Consider the following 23,576-nt stretch of genomic DNA (forward strand, 5'->3'; position numbering starts at 1 on the left):
TATCTCGGTTTTCTCACGACCTGATCCTGGCTACATCTTGAAAAGACAGGACCGTTTTGCGAGGATATTTTTTCTCCTTTTTTTCTCTCGCTCTTTACAAAAAAAAAAAAAATTCTGACCTCAGTGGGCAGTACTTATGGATGGAATGGGTGTATTGGCGCATGGCCTTTAAATGTGGGAGAAATCCGACGAGGCTGCCGGTCCTCCGACCAATCGCATACCGAGGTGTGGCTCTCGGGGGGCGTGGTCACGGTGGAGAGGGTGGCGCTAGAAGCGGAAGTGTGTCTCGGCTGATTTCTCGCTGTCAGTCGCTGTCATTCGGCCACGGTCGGTTTCAGGAGAGAGGGGCAGCCAAGGAAGCGCACACAGGAATCGGCCGGCTCTGTAGAAAAGACAGTTAGCGAGAGAATATCCTTAAAATCAAAGGGAAAAAAATGACACCGATCGAATAAGGCTTGTGAGAGAACCGCGGCCGGATACATCTCAGTCATTGCCACGTTAACAAAGCTCGTTGATCAGCCAGATCAGGAGCAGCAGATAGAGAGCTGTGTCATTGAGCAGGCAGGACACGTCAGGAGAAGAGAGAGAGCAAGAGAGAGAGAGAGAGAAAAAGCTGACCGACTGCACTGTTAGAGTCAGCTATCAAATCGCCTCTGAAAAGCTTTTGCCTGACGCACTCGTTTTTTTTTTTTTTCAAGGACACCGCCTTGCTTTCAAACGGAGCAAAGGATCTCGACAAAGACGTCGCCGAGGTCGAAGGTGGTGATCAGAAGGTGAAACGACATTTTATTCGCCCGTATTCGAGCCTGTCCGACTCGCTAGCGTCTATGCTAGCGGCCGGTAGCCTGCTAGCTAGATAACGTTAGCAACGAATGCTAATTCGCCAGTTTACGCGTCTCGTTTATTCTAACCGGCTGCGACTTGACGTGTCCGAGTGTAACAACGAGCAACGGCGTGTGACGCTGTGCATTGTGTGACTTTCATCCGACACATTTCGAGGGTTGGACTCCACAGACTGGTGACAGCTGTCAAACAAGGTCGAGTGGGTTTTAGACGGTTTATAGTGAATGTGATTAACATTCAGTTCAACTTCGCGCAGCCGGGGTGACTTTTAAGGTGTCGCCGCGGGCACGTGATTATCTGACAGTTGGTTTTGTACTGATAAAACGTCTCCAAATGGACATTCGTGCCGACTCGGCGCAGCAGCGCTCCAGCTATGTGCTGGTGGCTGCCAGCAGCTCAGCTGGCAACGTCACGGGGTTATAATTAGCTGAATGTGTAACGTTAACTGGGTGGCGTTTTTTTTAAACCGCTCGGAGTAATAATAAGGGTAAAAGATTGTTCAGCACATAATTAGCTCATTCATGACAGGGGTGTATGATTGTCATGTCTAGGAATTCTCTGAGGGAGTAAAACAAACCTACAAATCAAACAAAAACGATCTTTTATGTCACAATAAATTGTCTATTCGTCTCACCCAGTTGTTTTCTAAATCCCTTGATGTATAATGGAATGAGAGGGGCCGACTGCTAACTCAGTGCATGCCATCCTGTGTGCTCTTCTCTCAATAGGACAAACGATCACGGGATAGCTTTTGTGTGTGGGGGGAGAAAACAAATGGGGGATTACGGGTTTGGAGTCCTAGTTCAAAACAACACTGGCAACAAGTCTGCATTCCCAGTTCGAATCCACCCGCATCTGCAGCCCCCACACCACCACCAAAATGTGTCGCAGAGCCCTGCTGCTTTCATAAACAGCACCACAGCCGCAGGGAATGGCACCACGGGGGGCTCTCCCTGGCTCTTTCCTGCCTCAGCCACCCACAACAGCGTGCAAGACGAAATCCTGGGGGGCCCAGAGAAGCCCAAAGCGCAGCAGCAACAGGAAATGCAAGAAACGCAAGAAAAGCAGCAGCAGTTGTCCCCTGGGAGTCACCAGGAGGGTGGTGGTGGGATCATTTCAGAACTGGAAAAGGCCCGGTCAGATGAAGGCAAGACGGACAACGGCACGTCTGATGGAAGTAACGGAAAGGAGAAGCAGTTGCGTCTCGACTCTCCTGTCTTGACGGGCTTTGATTACCAGGAGACGTCCGGTCTTGGGGGAACTGGCCAGGTCCAGTCCGGTACAACCTCGTCATCACTTACTGGCTTCAACAACTGGTCAGCTGCTATCCCGCCGGCGCCATCAACTATCATCAATGAGGATGTCGGCTTCTTCAACCCGGCGTCTGCCAACAACGGGCCCCTGCTGTTCCAGAACTTCTCACACCACGTCAGCCCAGGGTTTGGCGGAAACTTCTCTCCCCAGATTGGACCAGCGGCGGCCTTGTCCCAGCACCACCCGGCTCCCCCACCACACCCTCACTTCCAACACCCCCACAACCAACACCAGCAGCATCGGCGCTCCCCGGCCTCGCCACACCCTCCACCGCCCTTTCCGCACAGGAATCCGGCTTTCAGCCAGTTGCCGCATTTGTCCAACAGCCTGAACAAGCCCCCGTCCCCCTGGGGTCCAGCCAGTTACCAGAGCCCCGCTCCCTCCCCCGGCTCCTCTACCTCCTGGAGTCCTGGAGGAGGCTATGGTAGCGGCAGCGGCGGCTGGGGAGGCTCTCAGGGCAGAGATTATCGCAGAGGGCTGAACGGCGGAATGACCCCCATCAACTCCATCTCTCCTCTGAAGAAGACCTTTCCGAACAACCATGTGGCGTCCCAGAAGTACCCTCGAAACAGTCCCGCAGGCTTCAACCCCAAGTCCTGGATGGATGAGGGAGTCGGCCGCAGCGATAACATCTTCCCCTTCCAGGTCAGTTTTGCTGCGTTAGTCTTATTGTATGATTCAGCAATAAATCTGGAATACTATTTATATATTTCTGTGATTATGTACTGAAGCGTGTGTGTTCATGCATACATGGTTAAACATATATGTAATTCATGTTAGCTGTTGATAGAGTATGTTTCTAATTTCTATTTTTAGACATGGGGGGGGTGTTAGCTTAGTCGTTGGGCTGTGCACTTCCACAGCTGTATGTATGTGATGATGACTAATGTGGCTCTGTCACTGCAGTGGTGTGTGCCACGTGTACAAGCCGGGGGCGTTGGAGTGGGGGAGGCCTCATCGATATATAGAGAAAAAGATGAGAGGAAGGTAAAGATGGGAAAAACAAAGAGAACAATCACAGCAATGGATGACCAAGAATGACTTTTTATCTTTTTCCGTCCAACAGCAAAAAAAAGAAAAGTGGATTCAAGGCCCAGTCATAATGGCCAATGATTTTTCAGGATTACTAATTATTAATCACCCAGATTGTGGGTGCCATAGCCTAGCAACTCGTTTTCAAAATGCCAGCCTATTCATAGTGTAATTTGGATAGCCGAGTCCACTCACAATGAAGATCACTTGAACAACTGTACAATGCATTGAGAAAACAGATGGTTGGATTGATGGAAACAGGTAATGGGAGCAAGGAGGCAGATTCATTTTATTGATCCAGCCCATGATTGATTGAGGAGGAGGAGGAGGGGGGGGGGGGGAGAGAGGGAGGTTGCAACAGCAGCAGCTTGGCCAAATGACCCGGTAAAAGGCTTCATTAAGCGCTTTACTGATCTTGCCATCAAGTCTGTCATAAATGCGTGCTGTGACCTTTCCATGCGCTTCCTTATCTCTACTTTCAATTAATGACTCGGTGCACCGCAGGTCAAACGGTCAGGATGTTGTGCTGACATGTCTTGACATGTATTTCTGCTGAAGACTTCGTAGCTGCAATGGGATCATGTTCAAATCTGACCTGTCCCAAAGCGTGTGTGTGTGTGTGTGTGTCCCCAATGGTATTGTTCCACCCCCTGTAATATAATTCGAAAATGTGTCATAGTTTATAACATCTGACGAAAGTATGGCCACTTTATTTCAATTAACTCCCATTTCATTGCTTTTGCTGATTTGGAATAGCCTAAACTGATGCGTTTCTTTAAATAAATGTCAGAGTTTGTCGAGATCATGAAGTGTTTAGAGGACTGATGACACATCTTGCCTTACACAAGGCACTACCGGGTTTGGTAATGAAATGGTGTAGCTCCTGTAACGCTAAACTAAACAGACGCCATGAGGAACTGTTGTCACACAGTTTCACTATAAGTCCTCTCCAACCGTCTCCATTTTAGCCCTGACGCAACAGATGAAGGATGAGTTGCTTTTATTTCAGAAGTCGCATTGTTTTCCAGCCTTTGTGAAATCAAAGTTATCTTTGTACACTTTTGGATCAGATGTTATTGCAACTACAACTGAGACCCAGCAGATGTTCGAATTCCATAAAGTAGATCTTTTGTAATATTTGCAGTTCGATGCTTTTCAGTAAATGTAATCGCACATTCAAACAGCAATATGTATGACTAATGTATATCACAAAACCTATCTGCTAAAGCAAATATCCCTCTCTGTGTACTTTTACATATTGTGCCATTTTCTTGTAATTGCCTTAGCTCTTGACATTAATGTGCGTCGGTATGAGGAAATGTGTAGATGCAGTTTGAGAAAAAAAGCCATATTCCGTATTTCATCCAAAGTGTTGTCCAGCACCATGGCACACAAAGAGAAAATATTCCCAGTCCTGTAGCTGCAGCAGGCAGGGCCACTGCTGTACTGGAGCAGCTTTAGTATTTGGGATGGGCTCCAGACCAGACCCAGTGCTACTCACTGCTAATACACTGGTCAGCTCGGAACGAGCCCCAGGCCAGAAATTAGTGTGTTTTAAATGCCAGGAAAGCCGTCTTTGTTTTTCTTTTTTATTCTCTCTTGCTTTTCAACCCATCCATCCTTGAATCCATTAATCCACTCTTCAATTAAATTCAAGTCAGTTTATTTTGTATAGCCCAATATCACAAATTACAAATTTCCCTCAAAGGGCTTTACGATCTGTACACATACGACATCCCTGTCCAAGAACCTCACATCGGATCAGGAAAAACTCCCTATTCCTGCTTCTCCTGCAGAAGGGACTGAAGCCAATCCAAAATGACTTTGGTGAAGAGGCAGGGAACACCCGACAGGTTGCCCATCAATCAAAGAGACATGCTCATATTCACAATGACGGGCACATTTAGACTGGCAAATGAACCTCAGCCGGCTGGTTTGTTGGAGGAAATCGAAGCACCTGGAGAAAATCCATATGAATGTTCCTTCTTTCCTTGCTCCCTAATTCCTCACCTGTGAAATTCAAGTCCCGAGGCCTTCTGCTGTCAGGTGTACTGGGCTCATTTACACTGGTACATTTGGCCTGGGACCAGATCAAGACCTGCAGTGCCTGAAGGCGAGTAAGCCAGGACAGGATATTGTCTCGGTAAGCTACCGGGGTAACCGCTGGTTACAGCTCCCTCCTCCCTGTTTGTGCAGCTTAGAGCTCCTGCAGCCGTATACCGTGCCGTTATATGTGAAGGTTCGTTATTAAACTGCCTGTTCGAGCCTGTAGTGGAAACAAATGTTGCACACCTCTTGTCTGACTTGAGAATCCGGCCTCCTTTTAACCTCCGATTGTTTGAAAGGCAACCTCGTGAATATGGCAGGTCTTTAGGCAAGTATCAGAAACCGGGAAGTGTCTGTCGCTGCCTCGGGTTTAGCGTGAGACTTCCATGACGAGGCGTCCTTTTTTTTCGGGTAGCCTCCCTTCCCTTATTCATGTGTGCATGCAAATTCTCTTGCGCATGCATGTCGACAGATACATTCTCTGGGCCATCAAGCTGTATGGGCTTCGGCTATTGCCCCCCCCCCCCCCCTTGCTGTGTGTGTGTGTGTCCTATGTGTTCTGCACATGTGTCCTAGCATAGTCTATGCAAAGTGCCATATTGTATTTAGCATAGACCGAGCTTGCGGCATACCATGAAGGAGTCCGTTCACTCTAATCCCCAAACGGCCCCCTGCTGCAACCCAAACACTGACACGTCATTCAGCCCACACTGGGTGATGGTTTGTTTTTTGACAGTTTGGGGTATTTAATGTCATAGCAGGCCTTTGAAGAACTTTGTCCAGGAAGAAACATAATCGCAAGCACCGAAAGCACAACCTGCTTCCCTTTCCTGCCCTCCTTTCTTCTCTTTTGACTTTGCCTTACCTCGCTCCTCACTTTCCTTCATCCCCTTTCTTCCATCTGCCATTTCCCCCTTCCCTTCTTTGCTTTTGGCTTCCTCTCTCCTGCCCTAATGTATCGGGATGTAATTAGATTAAAGGAAGTAAGGGGAAAAACATCAGCCTTCCTATGAATGTGAGGTGGATTTGGAACAACTTAAGCCTCTGAAAACCTCAAAATCATAAGGCATTTATGTGCTTTGCCTTATTACCTTTTCCACTCTTCCACCCTCAACTTCCATTTTTCATTAACAGGCAGGTGAATAATGTTGGAGTTAATCACCCACAACTTGCTGTATTTAATCATTCTTAACTTCCCTATATGTCATCACAATCTTTTGGAGGTTGCCCTCTGCTTTGTGGTGGTTATTATGAAAAAAATAGTTGACTTTCTGAGCTATTTGGTCATTTAAACACGTTTTTCACTCTTACAGGTACAAATGCAGCTTTTCAAGTGTTTTTATATACATGCATTTTTGCGTCTGACTTGCTCTGACAGATCCCCAATAGTGTCTATTGTTAATGTGTGTGACAGCTGATGGATATGACATGGGGCATGTGAGTCGAGCAACAAGCTGGAGCACCGTGTGCCTGCTCCGTCTGACCATTTACACATTTAATCTGACAGTCATGTTCTTGATTGATTGCTGACTCGTTCAGAACAAAAAGAGCCACAATCTCCTAGAACCTATATTTGTGTCATCAAATTGTTTTGTTTTGTCGGACCAGCAGTAGCAAACCCAACGTCATTCAGTTTGAAATAGTGTGAGGACAAAGAACTTCAGCAAATCACGCTGGGGAACCAACACACTTTCAGTATTTTTGCCTTAAAAAGCCTGAAATTAAAAATCGATCATCAAAAAATTTGCTGATGAATTTGATCTCAATCAACTAACCGGTTTCAGGTAGCATTGCCTAAGTTGCATTTTCCCAAATGATCAGAGGACTATTTTGTTTCAGATGAACTCGTTTATATGAAAATACGTATTCACAAGGTTTGTTAAACCAGATTCCAAAATGGCGACCGGGCTTGGTAAATGCACTTAGCCATAGTGTATAATGCAAATCAATCCATCATGCAGGTTTTTATTGACAGTCACTGTAGAAAAAGAGGCGTGTCTTTCCATATCGATCCATTTAGCTTTAACTCGATTGGGTCATGGTTATTATATTGTGGGGGTGGGGGTGTGTGTGGGTCGGTCGGTCGAGTACTGTGCTGGTCAGTTGTTGAGGGAAACGAAAGCACAAACCTGCTGATTAATCACCCTCTGCACCTGTGCAGGCTAATGCTTAGCAACGGCAAGGCACCAGCCGGGCTTCATGTCCGCTCACTGCGTCCATCTCAGCCACTAAATGAATTCCTATCGTCCTGAAACAATCTAACAGGATTACCTTGCAGCACTGCATTGGTGAACTGCTGCTGTAAATAATGACGCCCAATGAAGGCATTTAATTGTTTTGAAGCTGTTGAAACACAAAAGAGCTTCTGCTTACTGTGCATCACAGAAATACATAACCTCTAGAAAAGATGACAGAAATATGGCACTTTGCCGCGATACCTCTCGTGTTTGTCTTGGGTAATGTGTTTACGTGCTTGCCTCAGATATACTCACGAGTGGCGTCTACTTCCCACAGTAACCAGTTCTGAACTTGTTTCTGCTTCCCTTGTCTCTGAATGGTTGGTTTATTTGAGCTAAAGCAATACCCTAAGTCGACATAAGATACTGAGGCGGATATGAGAAAATAGTGGACCCAGTCTGGCCCACATCCCTGTGTTGTTTGTTTTGAGGGAGAGAGTGCAGTGGGTGTGTTCTTCTATCATGTTTTCTCTGTGTTCATCATGTTCCCTCAGACGGTGAGGGAAATCTGCACCAGCCAAAATGCTTGTGAGATTTTGGCTCCAGATGAGGCGTTTTGGTGGTTTCATCAGCCAGCGTGTGCCAGGCTGTATGGCTGGTCAGTTAGGAAAAGTAGCTGTTAGATTTTGAGAACCACTGCCGACAGAAGATTAAAAAAAGCGAGCTGCCTGCCCCGGCCGTTGGTCATGTGGTTCTCTGACGCAGGTCTGTTTTTCTGAACCCTTTAGCATTTGACCCCTGTGGAGTTCGTGGTGTAACAGAGTATGCTACGAGGCTTTCTCAAGGTGCTTTTGCTTTCATTGGTCTGTGTCGTGAAGGTGTGACCTGGTTGTTGAACACATGCTAAGATGGTTACTTTCAGGTTGGTTCATTCTGGTTGTGCGAGGCTCGTCCATTATAAATGAGGTTGAGGGCAGAGCTTACTAAACAGTGACGAGGGCAGATCATTGTATATATTCTTTGTTATTATTAATAATATTAATATCATATTTTATTGATTACAGCCATATCAATTATGCCTGATCTTGTAGCAATACATTTGAAATAACCAAGTGGTGGATACAATGGATATGTAGCAGAAAAAGAAAGAAAAAAAAGTGTATTTGTGTCGTGATCAGGCAATAAAGAAAAACATAATCATTTGAGTCACTCTTTGCAGCTTATTGAACAACAATGTGTCGCCAGAAGAGTCATTATCTCTGTGCAGTGAGAGATGCATAAATGAGGAATGGAAATATATTTTTAAAGGTATTTCTGCTTTTGAAACATTAAAGAATGACTGGAAAAATGAGGAAGAGGCACTAGACAGACAATCACACCATGTCATGGGGACATGTTGCACCGACTATATAAATGTAAAGCAGGAGGATGATATGCATGTTCGCACGGTGGGCTTCAGCAGCAGTGTCTGTGGTTGTTTTTTAGAGAAGGAAGCCAAAATAATTTATCAGAATTTGTAAACAAGTTGTTGTCAGTGGCTGCATATTTAGTTTGGCTGAGGTGGAGTCAAAACAGAAGTCTTATCTGCATGCGTGTGCACGTGTGTGTGCATGTTTTTTATGTGCTTGCCTATTTTGTGTATTACAGTTGTGTGTTCTTACACATATTTCTGTGTGCATACAAACATTTCCAGTATGCCAAGGATGCCGCCGCTCAAGGATTGCCTCAGCGCGTACTTAATTTCTACTGGTGGTTTAACTGTTGACTTCCCGACGTGAATAGGAAAATATATAGCTGTTAAATGCACAATAACTAAGTGAAGAGGAGAGTTTTTATTTATTTTTTAATTTAATATATACTCAACAATAAGACAAGGAGAAAAGAAATACTGTCTCTTAATAAACCTTGTGTCCCTCATGCTTCACACACCTGTACCATAGACTCCGGGTTTCTGGCTTGAAAAGCAGCATTGGGGAATGTTTAAACATAAAATATAACTTCTAAGTATTGTTTATCCAACCTCTTTTTTTCTCAGATTTGACATCGGTCCGCAGAATATATTTGTGAATCACTCAAGAATCCACGAATGTAAAACTAGGACTCACTGCTAATTTGTTTTATTTGTCATTTATGCCACATTTTATGTGTCAGAAGCTGAAATTAATAACTGAAAGCAACACTATCTTGATGTATTGCATGTATTTAAAGCAAGGAGGAAAAAAACAGTCTTTTGTATTTTTCTTTGAGATGAGCTCAAGCAAGAATTAAGTGGTAAAATGTTCGGTGGGTCCCCATTTCTATTTATTTTTTGTAATTAATCGTGCGCAGACTGTTGAGACTGTCAGCTTGATAGTCTCCTCTTCTTCCGTGTGCTCTTTGGCCAGCTTGGGTTAACTGAGGCAGTGGTGTCTCTGCTCTCTCTCTCCTCTCTTCAGGAACGCACCAGATCATTCGACAGCTTCAACATGAACACGCTCGAGAGCTCCCTGATCGACATCATGAGGGCCGAGCAGGACACTCTGAAAGGTAAATATGTCAATCAAGAACCTCAAAAACTACTAAAGATGTATTTTTATCAACGTGTAATGCACGTATGACATCATTTCGTACAAGGCCAGCGCACAATATTTAGCCATGGCATGCGACAGCTCATTTCAAATTAGTTTAACGAGAAACCAGCGTATGAAAAATATAAATTGGAAGTTTGGGAGTACGTGGTCGGATTACTCTCAAAATTAATGAATGCACACAGAAGGATTCACAACTTTCCCTGCACACAAAATATACAAATCAACTGGATTGAAGGTTACATTCACAATGTTGAAGGAAAGACCAAATAACAGGCAAACTTAATGTAGCTACGTGAAATACTAAAGGCAGATCATTTGACCTTTGACAAGAGAGCTCGGCAAATGTTTACTGTCCTAGTTGAGCGACGTTAAGGGAGCTCACAACACAGATGCAGTTACGTTCGCACATTACGAGCAGTTTAACAGGTTTAACAGTTTGTATATAAATGTAACAACTTCCAAATTAGTTCTTTTGTGGATTTTTATTCCATAAATTTAAAGCAAGCGGTTTTTTTCAAATGTGGATTTTTTTTCACATTTCATATATAATGTTATTTGTGTGTGCATTTAAAACATTTTTGTTCAGAGAGACATTTATATATAAATTACACAATACATGTGTGATTCCTTCTGTGTTCCATTAAGATTGATCTGAACTCGAAGCCGAATGTTATGGTAAAATGTTTAGTAATTCAATTCAATGAAACTTTATCCTACTCCTTTAATAAATGAACATCAAACGTATGTAGTGAAGATGCACTGTAAATGTGGAATGATTGGGCCAAACATTCAGTTGGATTGTTTCACTTCAAGGTCGAGCTGATATCTGCTCACACACTTATTCACAATTTAGCACCAATTCTTAGCAGAAAAGTTCCACATCCTCCACAGATCAGATGTCTAGACCGTTTCTCATCTTCTAGTGTTGTGATCGGCAATAATAAGAGAGGTCAACCCGCACCCCTGTCATCCTTTGCTCCCCTTCCACCACGGAATAACATTTTCAGAGTTTTTTTTATTCTCACTTTTAAACAAATTCAATGCAATGAGTCTGACCTCTTTTTCTCATGCATTTTGAGAAGGAGACGTGGCGAGAATACAGGGCGGCTGGAAGCGCAGGCTTTGTATTTAAGAGGGGATTTGTGAGAGATGGATGGACTCCCACTGAACTGAAGAAGTTGGTTATCATTAGTTTCTAATAATCACTGCTGCAAAGCCTCCCATTTTAAATGATGATAACAAAGAATTCACGACACAATGACGCACAGTTGTTTTCATCCAAAAGGTCGGGCACATTTGTGATGGATACAAATGAATGTTGCCGTTACCTGTAGTGTGACCGTCGTTTATCTATTAACCTTTGATTGCTTGTTGGCAAACGGTGCCCATAAACCGATGTCAGCAAAAGAAGAACCGTTTTTAAAGAGATGTGGGACTGTTTTATTTCTGGTTGTGTGTAAATCCCTTGATTACTATTTGGTCTCAAGCAACAGCTCTGCAATCAAATGTATCTTTAACAGTTATAATATTCAGTTTCTGTTGAAAAGTTGCTGATTCAACTTTGTGATTGTTTAGGAGGCTGAATTATGTTATACTGAGATGTGTTACTGTTATTTACAGTAAACTATCCTTATCAATATACATTTGGATTCAAAATATCAAAAATAGGTACACTACCGTTCAAAAGTTTGGGATCACTTAGAAATGACTATTTTTCAAAGAAAAGCAGTTTTTTCAATAAAGATAACATTAATTTAATCAGAAATATACTCTACATTGTTAATGTGGTAAATGACTATTCTAGGTGGAAACGTCTGGTTTCTAATGAAATATCTCCATAGGTGTATAGAGGCCCATTTCCATCAACTATCACTCCAGTGTTCTAATGGTACATTGTGTTTGCTAATCGCCTTAGAAGACTAATGTCTGATTAGAAAACCCTTGTGCAATTATGTTAGCACAGCTGAAAACAGTTATGCTGGTGATATAAGCTATACAACTGGCCTTCCTTTGAGCTTGAAGTTTGTAGAACAAAATTAATACTTCAAATATTAATCATTATTTCTAACCTTGTCAATGTCTTGACTATATTTTATATTCATTTGAATTAATAAATGTGATTTTTCATGGAAGACACAAAATTGTCTGGGTGATCCCAAACTTTTGAACGGTAGTGTACACCTTATTAAGCTAGTTTTAGCTAGTAGGTTAATACATTGTGAATAAATATTCTATAAATTACAAAGTAGGCACTAACACTGAGAATTAGCTGAAAAAGAGAATCATCCATTGGAAATTTGACTCCTAACTATTTTGGATTAGTGATAAATAGAGACGAGGGGATGTCTGTTATTGGCTGAATGATGTTGGGGAACATTGGCAAATGCTAACCCCGAAGGGTCATTGAATACGGCCGGTGGCCAGTGTTGATTATTGTTTCAGAGCAGTCATTCACAGAAACTTGGTCACAGTTAGGTTGCCAAATAAACTGGCAGGATTTCTTCCATAATCTTTTTGTGTTTGTTATTTAGCATTCGTATCTGCAGTATAAATTGCCACCTGGGGAGCCTGACTGTTCCCGTCGTTTTGATAAGTGTAGCCTATTTATAACATTGAAGCTTAACTGGAGGACGAGTGCACATTGTGTTTGTGAAAGGAATGAAAGGAAATGACAATAATGAGACGGGCTGTTCACTTTGCCGAGAGGGAGCAGCTTGTAGGACTCGTTCTGGCAATGAATGATTGAAGGGAAACACCTTGGTGTCGAGGCTTTAGTGGAAGTTCAGGGATTTGGGTGTAGATTTTAAGTTGTTATCCAGGCCTCACCCTGGACAATGACTCCTGAACAACCATCTTGTTCTATTTGTTTACGTCATTGAAGTCTAATGGGGAAGGGTAACGCAAATTAATTGTACTGTTTTGTTTCTGCTTCAAGCTCAGTTCAAAAGATCTACAAATCCATTCACAAGATGTATCTAATTGTATTGAATGTTTATAATCCCATATATTGCCCAGTAAAACACACATGTATAGCAGTTTCACTACCAGAATAACAAGATGAGTGAAGAATCTGAGCTCCAGATACTTCACAATCACCTATTTGTTTCAGCCTCACGCCCACTGGGCGCAGCCACATCCAGCTGTGATCTAATGTTCTGCTGTCAAACTCTAGTGAATCTCCTCTCAATATTAATAGTGGAAGACTGGAAGGTTACCTCATTAGCCACGTTCTGGTGTCTCCGCTCCAGCCATGCTGGCACAGATTCCTGCGACTAGATTAGATCCCAGAGCTTGGAAACTACAAGTTTTCTTATAAATTGAAAACCTTCTTCATTAAGAATTGAACCATGAAGGTGGTTTTACATTTTATTTTTATTTTTTTTATGAGATGTTGACCTAACTTCCTATAAGAGTTGATTGCTTTGTCCAATTGTGTCGCAGCTCCGTTTATCTTGGTTCAGAAATACACACAGTTTGTATGTTTTTATAATGGTTATATAGCCATTGAAGTGGTGCTTTATCCAATATATTGTATAACGTGTTTATCTCCCCTCTTATTCGACCTTGGCTTTCTTCCTCTACAGACTTGTTGGTGTTCAGTGCCCCGTTCTTTACTGCATTCACATGATGCTTCACAACACATCTCACCCCATTTCTGGCTTGTTGCCTTCGGCCTGCGACAAAATGTTATCGGTTTATTCCTTGTTTTCATAATTAGTCCCAGCTTGTAAATTGCTATGCCAAGTCTCGCAGCGACTTGAGCGAGTCCTTTCCTTTTTCCTCGCAGCAAAGGAAAAAGAGAAACGCAATTGGAGCACGGTTCCTTCAGCGCGGACCCTTCTCCCGACCAGATGCCTCTTGCTTCCTCCTGCTCTCTTGTCACATGCACACACTCAAGTAAAATAATCAGAGAGCGTGCATACGCAGGCGCGTTCACATAACCGGAGCACAAACCTCTCGTTCCAACGGCACATATTGAACAAAGTAAACTCGATGAAGCAAGGGAACAGGCGAGACAAAATGTCTACAGTAGCAGTGACTTTGAATCGTTTCCAGCATTGTTCTGACCGACAGAAAGGATCCCTCTGTTCAGACAACACACACACACACACACACACACACACACACCACCGCGCTCTGTGTCCTTGCATGCATGTGTTTAAACTCTACATGTCCGCAGTCGGCCACTTGCAAATAAGGTTCACAGAGCGGGCACGGAGAGCCCGGCGGACGCTTGTATGCGGCGTGCTTACGGGCCAGCTCACTTGCTCCTCAGGGGCTATTAAAGGCTCGTAAACTCCCAATATGACGTGTTGCGCTCCGATGGACTTTGATTTTGGGTGGTGCGCCTATCGGCACGTATATTACTCTGCTAAATTACAGAGAGGGTTAAACTGCAGTGTGGAGGAATTTAGCTGGTCTGCGTATTGTGGTGTTGATTAAACTTAATTTTTTTTGTAGAGAAAGTGAATTTGGATATTTATGTTCATAATGTCATGACTGTGCTTGGCTGTATGGAAAGCTGTCGTGTAGTCCTTTAGCCCCTGGTGGTACGTTCTGCTTTCTGTGGTCTAGTTCTCGTTGTATGCACCACAGCGACCGAGGACTGGGGACTCGATAAGCAAGGTGTGGGGAGGGGCCAGCCGATTTCCATGCGCCATCGGAATGCACCAATCACAGGGTGGTTCGTACCCATACAACAATGGTTGCACTATTTCAGCTCTTTCATCTCATTATCCCTCTGCAGCAAGCGGGCCTTGCATAACTTTGAAGCTCGTTTGGCATCATAACATGTATTTGTGTGGGTGCGCGCGTGTGTTCGCGTGCGAGACGAGCCTGGCAAATGCCTTGATGTGAAATGTATGATATGTGGCTGAGGCACACAGAGGGAAATGGAGGTCGATTCAGAGGGGGAGAGACGGGCGGCGTCACACCGGGTGACGCCCAGGAATACGTCCTGCATTGTGTGCAGACTTGTTCAAATATTGCCCATCAGCAAAGTGAATCTCTGCACATGCAGCAATAATCTCCAGAACATTATCGTGGTCACAGCCTGTTGCCAAATTTCAAACTGCTTAACTGAGATAGAAGTGCTATATTTTCTATTTATTTTTAAATAATGTGATACTTTTTGAAGGCTATTCATTAATCAAAATAGATCCTTCTGTACGTTGTGCTGAAACATAGGTTGTTATTTAGAATAATGAATAATAGCATACGACTTGTGCATGATGTATTCAGGCCTGAGCTCCATATATGTGTCTGTTCTGTTTCCCTGTGCAGGTCGTCTGGGGTTCCCCCATCCAGGAGCAGACAACCCGTTACCCCTCAATGGTACGTACGATAAGTCATAAAGGATAAAAAGGTTTTTGTGTGAGAAATATGATGCCTAATTATTTGGTACACAACTAATACATTATTTGGAGTACATCAAAATATATCAGATCTTTTCAAACATATTTGATGAAATGTCAAACTGCCATTCATTTTACAAGAGATTATCACTTTTAAAATAATGTTTCAATCCAGCTCTCGTTCCTTCATCTGAAAATATGCACACATCCGGCAGGATTAATAAAAAGTAAAGCAGTTCGTTTGATGACCCTTCACCTAGTTGTGAACGTCTGTCGGGTCCTTTCCTACGACTGTTGTGACTGCGTTGTCCCTCAGATACATAAGTGGATGAAGCGGGGCACAATATACACTAATTTCTATTTTATATTGCTGTGAAAACTACTCCTTCAACATTTGAACACATTATGACAATGTTATAATTGAACAGAGCCCAATACTGAATTCTTCTGAACAGAGCCTGAATGCACCATGTGACTCAATGGAGCCCCGCTATGCTGGTTGTTCACAATGGAGCATTATCAGGGATCTGGACTAGAGAGCATCAATGTTGATCTTGTGATTGCTTATTTTGACTGAATATCAGCTGATACGATCTGCAGTAAAACTTTATTTCACACTATGATTGCTAAACTGTGTCAGTAATTTGCTTTTCACGTGCGTGCACAACCCGTGACGGGGTTTCTGTACGGATTAATGTTCCACTGCAGTCCGTTGCACAGCGATTATCTCTTGGGCGTAGTTTGGTGTTTGCTCTACTATTTTCAACATGGAAGCCGGATCACATTCTGAAGCTAAATGATGCACTTAAAATGTGTTTTATTTTTCTGCAAACATTTGAGGCAAGAAATAGGAAATGCAGTAACATAATCATAAAAGTAATTTACTCGTATTCGATTGGCTGCATGAGCAGTGATTGTTTTTATCTTCTACTTTACCAAACTAGCGGCGTCGCTGCTGATTTTTAGGTTTTTTGAATGCAAACCATGCCGCTCTTTTGTAGTTAAAGATGTTTGTCCTTATAACGGTCATTTGATTAACAGATATGGTCCCGTTGCACAAAGTGACGAATGCCTTTAAACTGTATATAGATAACTTTAACTCTCTCCAATGGTTGAATAAAATCTGGCAAATCCCGTTGACATGCCGCAGTTTCCACAACGGTAGTTTGATATTAGTCACCTCTACTTTGCCCCATTCTCTGCATCATTATGCAACTGTGTTGTTGTAGCTTTTGCCTTCTGGTCTTAAAACACGAGAGGCGGGTAGTTTCTTCACGAGATCGCTGGGTCACATGGTGAGATCACATGGTCAGGAGCTGTCATCAAGCCTGAGACAGATGGTGCCAGCGGATAAGCAGGATTCAGAGGTTGCACACCAGCTCTCTCTCTTTCTCTGTGTGTGTGTCTTAGGAGACATAAGCATAAGCAAATTGCATCCTTCATTCTCTTGATTCTCTCGCACGCTCTCCTTTTCTCTCAAACCCACATCGTCTATAATCAGCTCGTTTCCCCATCTCTTCCAATCTATTTCTCTCTTTCTGTCTAACACACACACACACACACAACTATTCACACATGCACCTTTTTATAGCACTCTGCTCTCTCTCAATCTGCTTTGCTGTTTCTCTCTGCCCTCTCTCTATGACCTCCCCCCCCAGAGTTAATGTCCATCCGGGTCGGTAAAGTCCACTGAAGGATTATTGCTCGTGTTCTGGCCACTAATTCATCGTCTTCATGTCCTTACAGTTTTAGATGAGTCGATACTTTAATCTCTCCAGTGTCCACATTTTCATTTGTTTTGCTTCAGCTCTTCGTAAAGAAACATCATGTCCCTGTGTGCGTATTAAATGGAAAAAGTTAAAAGAGCATTGTCATCGAGTGAACTGCATTGCGGTCTGATGGAGCTGTAAAATCCACCAGAAAAGAAGCCATTGTGACCTTTTTATATTGATATATTCTCAATTGAATTATTTAAAATGCGAAACATAAATTTTTAAAGCAGTACCCAGTAATCACAGCCATTGATTATATGTGTTCCCTCAGAATAAAAGCTATCTGGCTTAAGAAGAATCCACGAGTGAGTGGTTTAACACTGTTGTGTGCCTCAATCTAACTACTGCGGTTGCCATGGCCACATGCGTTCAACCATTGTCAGCTGGCAGGAGAGGCAGATAGCCACTCTTTGGTGCCGCTGTTGGCTTCCTTGGCCGCACGGCTGCTTTTGTGTTGAAATTGGAAACGATGGAGGTTAAAACGGTCGCCGCTTGTTGATGTCGATGCATTTTGCTTAAAAGTCTGACGCGTGACTGCAGGAGGGCAACGGGCTGGCCAGACCCAGAAACACTGGACGCTAACGGTTATTAACTCTGGCCGTTTCATTTGATTCATATTGGATGAGAGTTGGACTCCCACCATAGTTTGCCACGCGAGTTCTTCCTCTGCGTCCGCAACAGACGGGATGGGCGTTGCCCTGCGGCGTCTCGTTTCCCTTCACCTGCCCACGAACTGCAGATGGAAATGAGCTAGAAGTAAATCTGGTACCAAGCATATCTTTTAATCTTTTTTTAGATCGTCATTTTGAATATGGTCCCTGATAAGGCTGAACTAAACTATCTTATATTGTCATCACTGTGCCTACGATGGTCTACATCTAGGTTCAGTCCTTGGGGAAGTTCTTCTTTCCCTTAAATGATCCTTAATGAGAAGGCATGAAACCACCTCCACTGTGACGCATGATAACACACAGTTACACAACCGTTCAGCCTCTAGTCTAATGTCTAATGTTGCAATACTGGTGCCTGTATTTACTGGTTTTATATTTTGCTATCGGGCTTATTTAATCTTTGTTGCTGATGTATTGATCTTTCCGTTGTTGCCTTTTGATTGTGTTTTTTATTTCACTGATAATGAGTAGCGTGTACACAGCCACGTGTCCACATGTCAAGATGCCTAACATCTCCAGTCTTTGACATCACGAGATAACAGCATTGTGTTGACGTGATCAAGCTACAAGTCAGTACCTTTCTTCCCTGAAGTGTTCGAAATACAGACTTGTACTTTATCTTTATTGTCCCGTGGTGACAGTTGCACAGGCGAACTCTCACTCACAGCTGAGGGCAGGCAGGCGATGAAAGTTGTCATGAAGCACCTGGCTCTTTTATTGGTTCAGTGTATTATGCATCTTTTATAATCACCCTCTTCTCTGATGTGTCCTTATTCCACATGCAGCCAGGAATTATAGCAGGAGACGAGGTAAAATATTACCATGGGTACATTATGTCCTGCATAATCCATCTCTAGGTCTCAATTTATCGACTGAAGCTGCCAATATGATTTTATTGGTGTGAGGGCATTGGTTGTTTGTTAGATGTATGCGGCAACATTTTTTGGACGACTCTGCGATTTGCATCAGTACAGTGACGTGACATGTTTGTCTGCATGGTTGTAAGTGCCGAATGTTGTCGTGAGCTTGAGAAATGATCTCATGCGTCTCTCGTTGTTTACTTGTCATTTCTGTCATGATGCTCGACTCTGCTTGCTTTTTATTTTCTCATCCTCTCACTCATTTTGCAACATTAAGTCAAACGATAGTAGTTATTGTCACATTTACCTCAAAGTTGATGAATGAGGCGGACAGACGCACACATTTTAATATGCAATGTACACACACTGCAGCAGAAGCAAAGAAAGGCACATTGCAGGACACACACACACACACACAGCACCCACTGTAAGCTGCGGCTAACTCCGTTGCATAACTCTTTATAAAGCAGCTCAGGTTGTATAGGTGCAGGAACAGGCCGGGGAGGGCTTAGTCTCTCAACACAGCCTAAGACTCTCGCAGCATGCACAGTCCTCCACTATGTGGACTTGCTGAGGGCGGCGACTGTTACGTGCAGAGAAGCTTCCTATCCAGAGCAGCTCATTACGGGACATTTAGTTTATTTCTTACTTTTTTGTTTATTGTTCCACTTTAATTATTTTACAAATGACTCTTTTTCACACGTCAACATCTCCATGGCAAAGTGGTTTTCAACATTTCAAATTGGTGCCCGATGAAATAAAGATATATGTTATCCATCCATACGCTTTGCATGCTACTAACTTGCCCAAGTGATGTGGTAAGTGACGTTAGATCAAGACTAAAATAAATATGTACCTTCTTCCCCTTTCACCCAGCACCAGGTGGACTATTTAATGCAGTAAAAACAGACGCCCCCTGAACCTTCACACCGATGTCTCTCCTCAAGAAATAAACGTTTCCTGTTCTCTCTCTCTCACTCAGGCCACTCCTCTCTCTTCCCAATGGAGGATGGTTTCCCTGACGACGAGCGCAGTGATCAGGGCCTGGGCTCTCCACACTGCTTTCCACACCAGAACGGAGAGCGTGTCGAGCGTTACTCACGCAAGGTCTTTGTGGGAGGACTGCCCCCGGACATCGATGAAGGTAAAGTAGTTGCATTAGGATCAAAGGGATTTCATTTTTGGCGAATTGAAACTTGAGGGCAAGTTATACCATCATTGTAAGACGTCATTGGAGAATAACACCTGCAGCACAAGCATCTTACTGAACATTAAGGATGCCTTCTGACGCAGGACCCTTCCTGTACCCTTTTTAATGTTTTTTTAATTATTTGTTTTAATTGCCAGCTGCCAACGAATCATGCCTTCTGTCTGCTTAATTTCAGATGAGATCACCGCCAGTTTCCGGCGTTTTGGACACCTGTTTGTGGACTGGCCTCACAAAGCGGAGAGCAAATCCTATTTCCCACCCAAAGGTTTGTTAAATTCTTCATTTAAAACCTTTTTTGACCTTTATCAATACTAATTCCTGCACCAATTTCTTACTCCAGGAAAAAGGTTTCAGTTATTGCTTCATTGTCTTTGAGTGTCTGCGTGAGAACAAGACAGATTTGTCTAGTTTTTTGGTAACGGATTGTCGCATCCTTCAGTCCAGCATCGTTAGCCTTGTATCTGTGCACTCCCACTATTCATATGTGTGCAGTGGGCTTTTGTCTTAAGGCTGTTATCTGAAGCATTTTGTAACTGTAAGTAAAGTTTATTTATATTGCACATTTCACAGACAAAGTACAGTACGGTAGTCAATTAAAACAATTTGGCAATAACGGGGGCCAAAACATCTGTGTGTGGACTGTTTGTCCGTTTCGCTGTCCAGTTGTAAAAGCTCGTGCCTTCCTACTGTGAATGCAGGCGGTTGTGTTCAGTCACAGTAATCGCTGCGCACAATTCCCACATGTACAGCGTGTCCTCGGCCGCCTGAATAACTCTGCTGTATTTCGTGTAGGCTACGCCTTCCTGCTGTTCCAGGATGAGAGCTCAGTGCAGGCTTTGATTGACGCCTGCATCGAGGAGGACGGCAAGCTGTACCTCTGCGTGTCCAGCCCCACCATCAAAGACAAGCCGGTCAGTAGGAACACACACACACACACACAAACTGTATGCCTTTTCCACTGACCGCCGTGAAACTAGCGTGCTGAAAACCTGTTGGCTTTGGGGGTGACAGGTCCAGATCCGCCCGTGGAACCTGAACGACAGCGATTTTGTGATGGATGGATCTCAGCCTCTGGACCCGAGGAAAACCATCTTTGTTGGAGGTGTCCCTCGTCCGCTCCGTGCAGGTATATTTCCTTTTTATAAGTCTTTCCACTGAAATGAATCTCCAACAAATCAGCTTTTATAATGACACACTTCATACGTTTGGAGTGTGCATATGGGTTGAATCTCATATTTTCTGTCATTTATCCAAAAATCTTTGATACAAATTCAATCCATCTCTTCTTATGATTATACTGTATATCACACTAAGCCACACTAAGTAGCATCCTTCATTTCTCATTTCATCCCAATCGTTTAAATGCCAGCTGTAAACTATTTTCGACTTTCTGTATGAGCTTGTGTTCATAATGACCATGATACCTGCTCAGGGGGCAGAGCGACGAGTCACCGTGCGGCGAGTCACCGTGCGGCAGGTCGACTATGACCTCGCTGGTCCTGTCAGGATGTTCCCTCTGCGGCTCACTGTGCTGGGAAGAATATAAAACCTCTTTTTATCCTGAGAGCCACGCTGTTGGTAGCTGTGTTCCTAACTTCTTCCTTGTAGTTATGGAAATGACCAAGGTCATACATCGCTGTGGAGCATCAATTGTTTGTTTTTTGTAATTTACACATGTAAAATATGCACATAAAAAAAACACGGACCATTTCCTATTTTTTTTAATGTTTTAACAAGTAAGGTTGCCCATTTAATTAGCAAGTTTCTCTCCCCTTAATCTGCATGTTTGTCAACTTCTGTTGGGAAACACACAATAAAGACTGAATAGACTTGTTGTTAACTTGGAGACTTAAATTAATCTGTGTCGTGGCTTTAAACTCTCAGATCAACAACCTCCATCGACATGGTGTGTTTACATTGGACCTGAGTTCATGTATAAAGAGTTACATTTTTGATTCTGTGCGTCAAACTTGATTTTGGGAATGTTTTGATCAACTCGTTTGACGCGTGTCTCCCCCCCCCTCCCCCGCAGTGGAGCTGGCCATGATCATGGACCGCCTGTACGGTGGCGTTTGCTACGCCGGCATCGACACAGACCCCGAGTTGAAGTACCCCAAGGGAGCCGGGCGGGTCGCCTTCTCTAACCAGCAGAGCTACATTGCTGCTATCAGCGCTCGCTTTGTCCAGCTGCAGCACGGAGAAATCGATAAACGGGTGAGTGGAAATAAAAGAGAGCTCAGGGTATTTTTCCGGTCTCCAGCCTCTTCGCTCTTCCTTTGTCTCCCCACGCCTCCCTTCCTGTTCCGTTTCTCTCAAACTCTCCTCGCCTGTCCCCCTCATCCGAGTCGTGCTAGAAGAGAGAAAGTCTCACTAGAGCTTGGGAAATGCAGCACTGTATATTCAATTCAATTTATTTTGTGAAGCCCAATATCACAAATTCAAATTTCCCTCAAAGGGCTTTACAATCTGTACACATACGACATCCCTGTCCCAGGACCTCACATCGGATCAGGAACAACTCATGCATTATACATGATGTTTGCTTATTAGTGGAGAACGTGTTGTATGGAAGGACATTTTGCACAATAGTTGAGTCGCTTCAGAAGATCAGTGCACATGGCATTACTCGTCATGACTCCAAGCTTCCAGATCTATGTTCATTCCATCGATTGTCTCGAGCACTTCTTGCCACTCGGCGTTGTCGGAAGCCTTCCCCAACGTCACGCAGTGCTGCCACGCATTGGCGTGGCTCATATTTGGAGCTATGGATGATATTGAAACACCTTCTTACATTAGCAGTCGACGATTCGCTTGTTGATATTCAGCACGAATCATTTCAGGTTGTAGAGCAAGAACCTTGAGGTAATGTTTATATCCGCGGGGTAACATAGAAAGAGGCCAGTATGAGCTGTAATGTCTGGGTCAATAGTCAGTGCCTTCTCATTTGATTCTAGCATAATACCAAATTGTGAAAAGAGTCGTTTAATCATTTTTTGGTTAAAGTTCTTGTGTTCTATTGGGAACCAGTCATGGCTGCTGATTTCCCCGAGACAAATAGGTTGAGGCTGTCATCACCTCCTCTGTTGTAAGACTGCCCTCTAGTGTCTCCTCATCATATCTGGTGCCGCAGGCGGATCGAGCCTAAAAAAATAAACGCTATCAATCCTTGAAATGTGTTCAAAGGATTGTACTAGTTCAAGAAACGCTACTGAAAAATTTAGCAACTGATGATTATGAAGTATAGATATTTGTAACTGCTGCTTCTACATCGATGCAGGTATTCACTTTCACGGTCGCACAATACATTATCGCATACCTCACGGTGGCCTTGAGCTCTCTTTCCTTCTGCGTAGCTTCCAGTATTCGGAGGCTCTGATGTCGGTGTAGCGGAGGAACTCGATGACTAAAGCTCAGGGCGTCGCGCTCTCCTGTGGCTTCTCTGAAGCTTTCGCTGCACTCTGCAATATTGACAGAAACCATTTTTCCAACGGCGTCGCTACTTTCAACTCCTTCTGGGAACTCTGCAATCCTCAAGTTATGAAAACCGTTCCCTCTACAGTACAGGGTTGGTTTGATGAGCACGAGTGCTTATTTGTTTGGAGAGCGGTTTATGAGTGAGGCTAGTGAGACTTTTTTAGATGTTGTGTGAGATTATTTTTACGACGCCACTGCAGCAACATTAAAAGTTGATTCCTACTTCTGTTCTGCAACAAACCGTCCAAAAGGC

At 43.6% G+C, this 23,576-nt stretch overlaps 1 protein-coding gene across 2 annotated transcripts in view; it reads left to right on the forward strand.

Annotated features, from left to right (window-relative positions):
* The first annotated feature begins 309 nt into the window (after positions 1 to 309).
* The window catches only part of cpeb4b (cytoplasmic polyadenylation element binding protein 4b), a 28,439-nt gene continuing 5,172 nt past the window's right edge, over positions 310 to 23,576 (forward strand). Inside the window, exons 1-10 of one of the 2 annotated variants that reach the window (XM_056442491.1) lie at positions 310 to 773; positions 1,572 to 2,802; positions 9,848 to 9,938; positions 15,266 to 15,316; positions 18,565 to 18,588; positions 19,622 to 19,783; positions 20,025 to 20,114; positions 20,642 to 20,760; positions 20,861 to 20,975; positions 21,882 to 22,063. In XM_056442491.1, the coding sequence (XP_056298466.1) occupies positions 1,618 to 2,802; positions 9,848 to 9,938; positions 15,266 to 15,316; positions 18,565 to 18,588; positions 19,622 to 19,783; positions 20,025 to 20,114; positions 20,642 to 20,760; positions 20,861 to 20,975; positions 21,882 to 22,063 (2,019 nt within the window). In that variant the 5' untranslated portion in view covers positions 310 to 773; positions 1,572 to 1,617. The remainder of the gene's footprint in view (positions 774 to 1,571; positions 2,803 to 9,847; positions 9,939 to 15,265; positions 15,317 to 18,564; positions 18,589 to 19,621; positions 19,784 to 20,024; positions 20,115 to 20,641; positions 20,761 to 20,860; positions 20,976 to 21,881; positions 22,064 to 23,576) is intronic. The other variant, XM_056442497.1, reaches the window with a different exon arrangement.

Source organism: Pseudoliparis swirei, chromosome 3 (genome assembly GCF_029220125.1).
Source record: "Pseudoliparis swirei isolate HS2019 ecotype Mariana Trench chromosome 3, NWPU_hadal_v1, whole genome shotgun sequence".
Classification (NCBI taxonomy): Eukaryota; Metazoa; Chordata; class Actinopteri; order Perciformes; family Liparidae; genus Pseudoliparis; species Pseudoliparis swirei.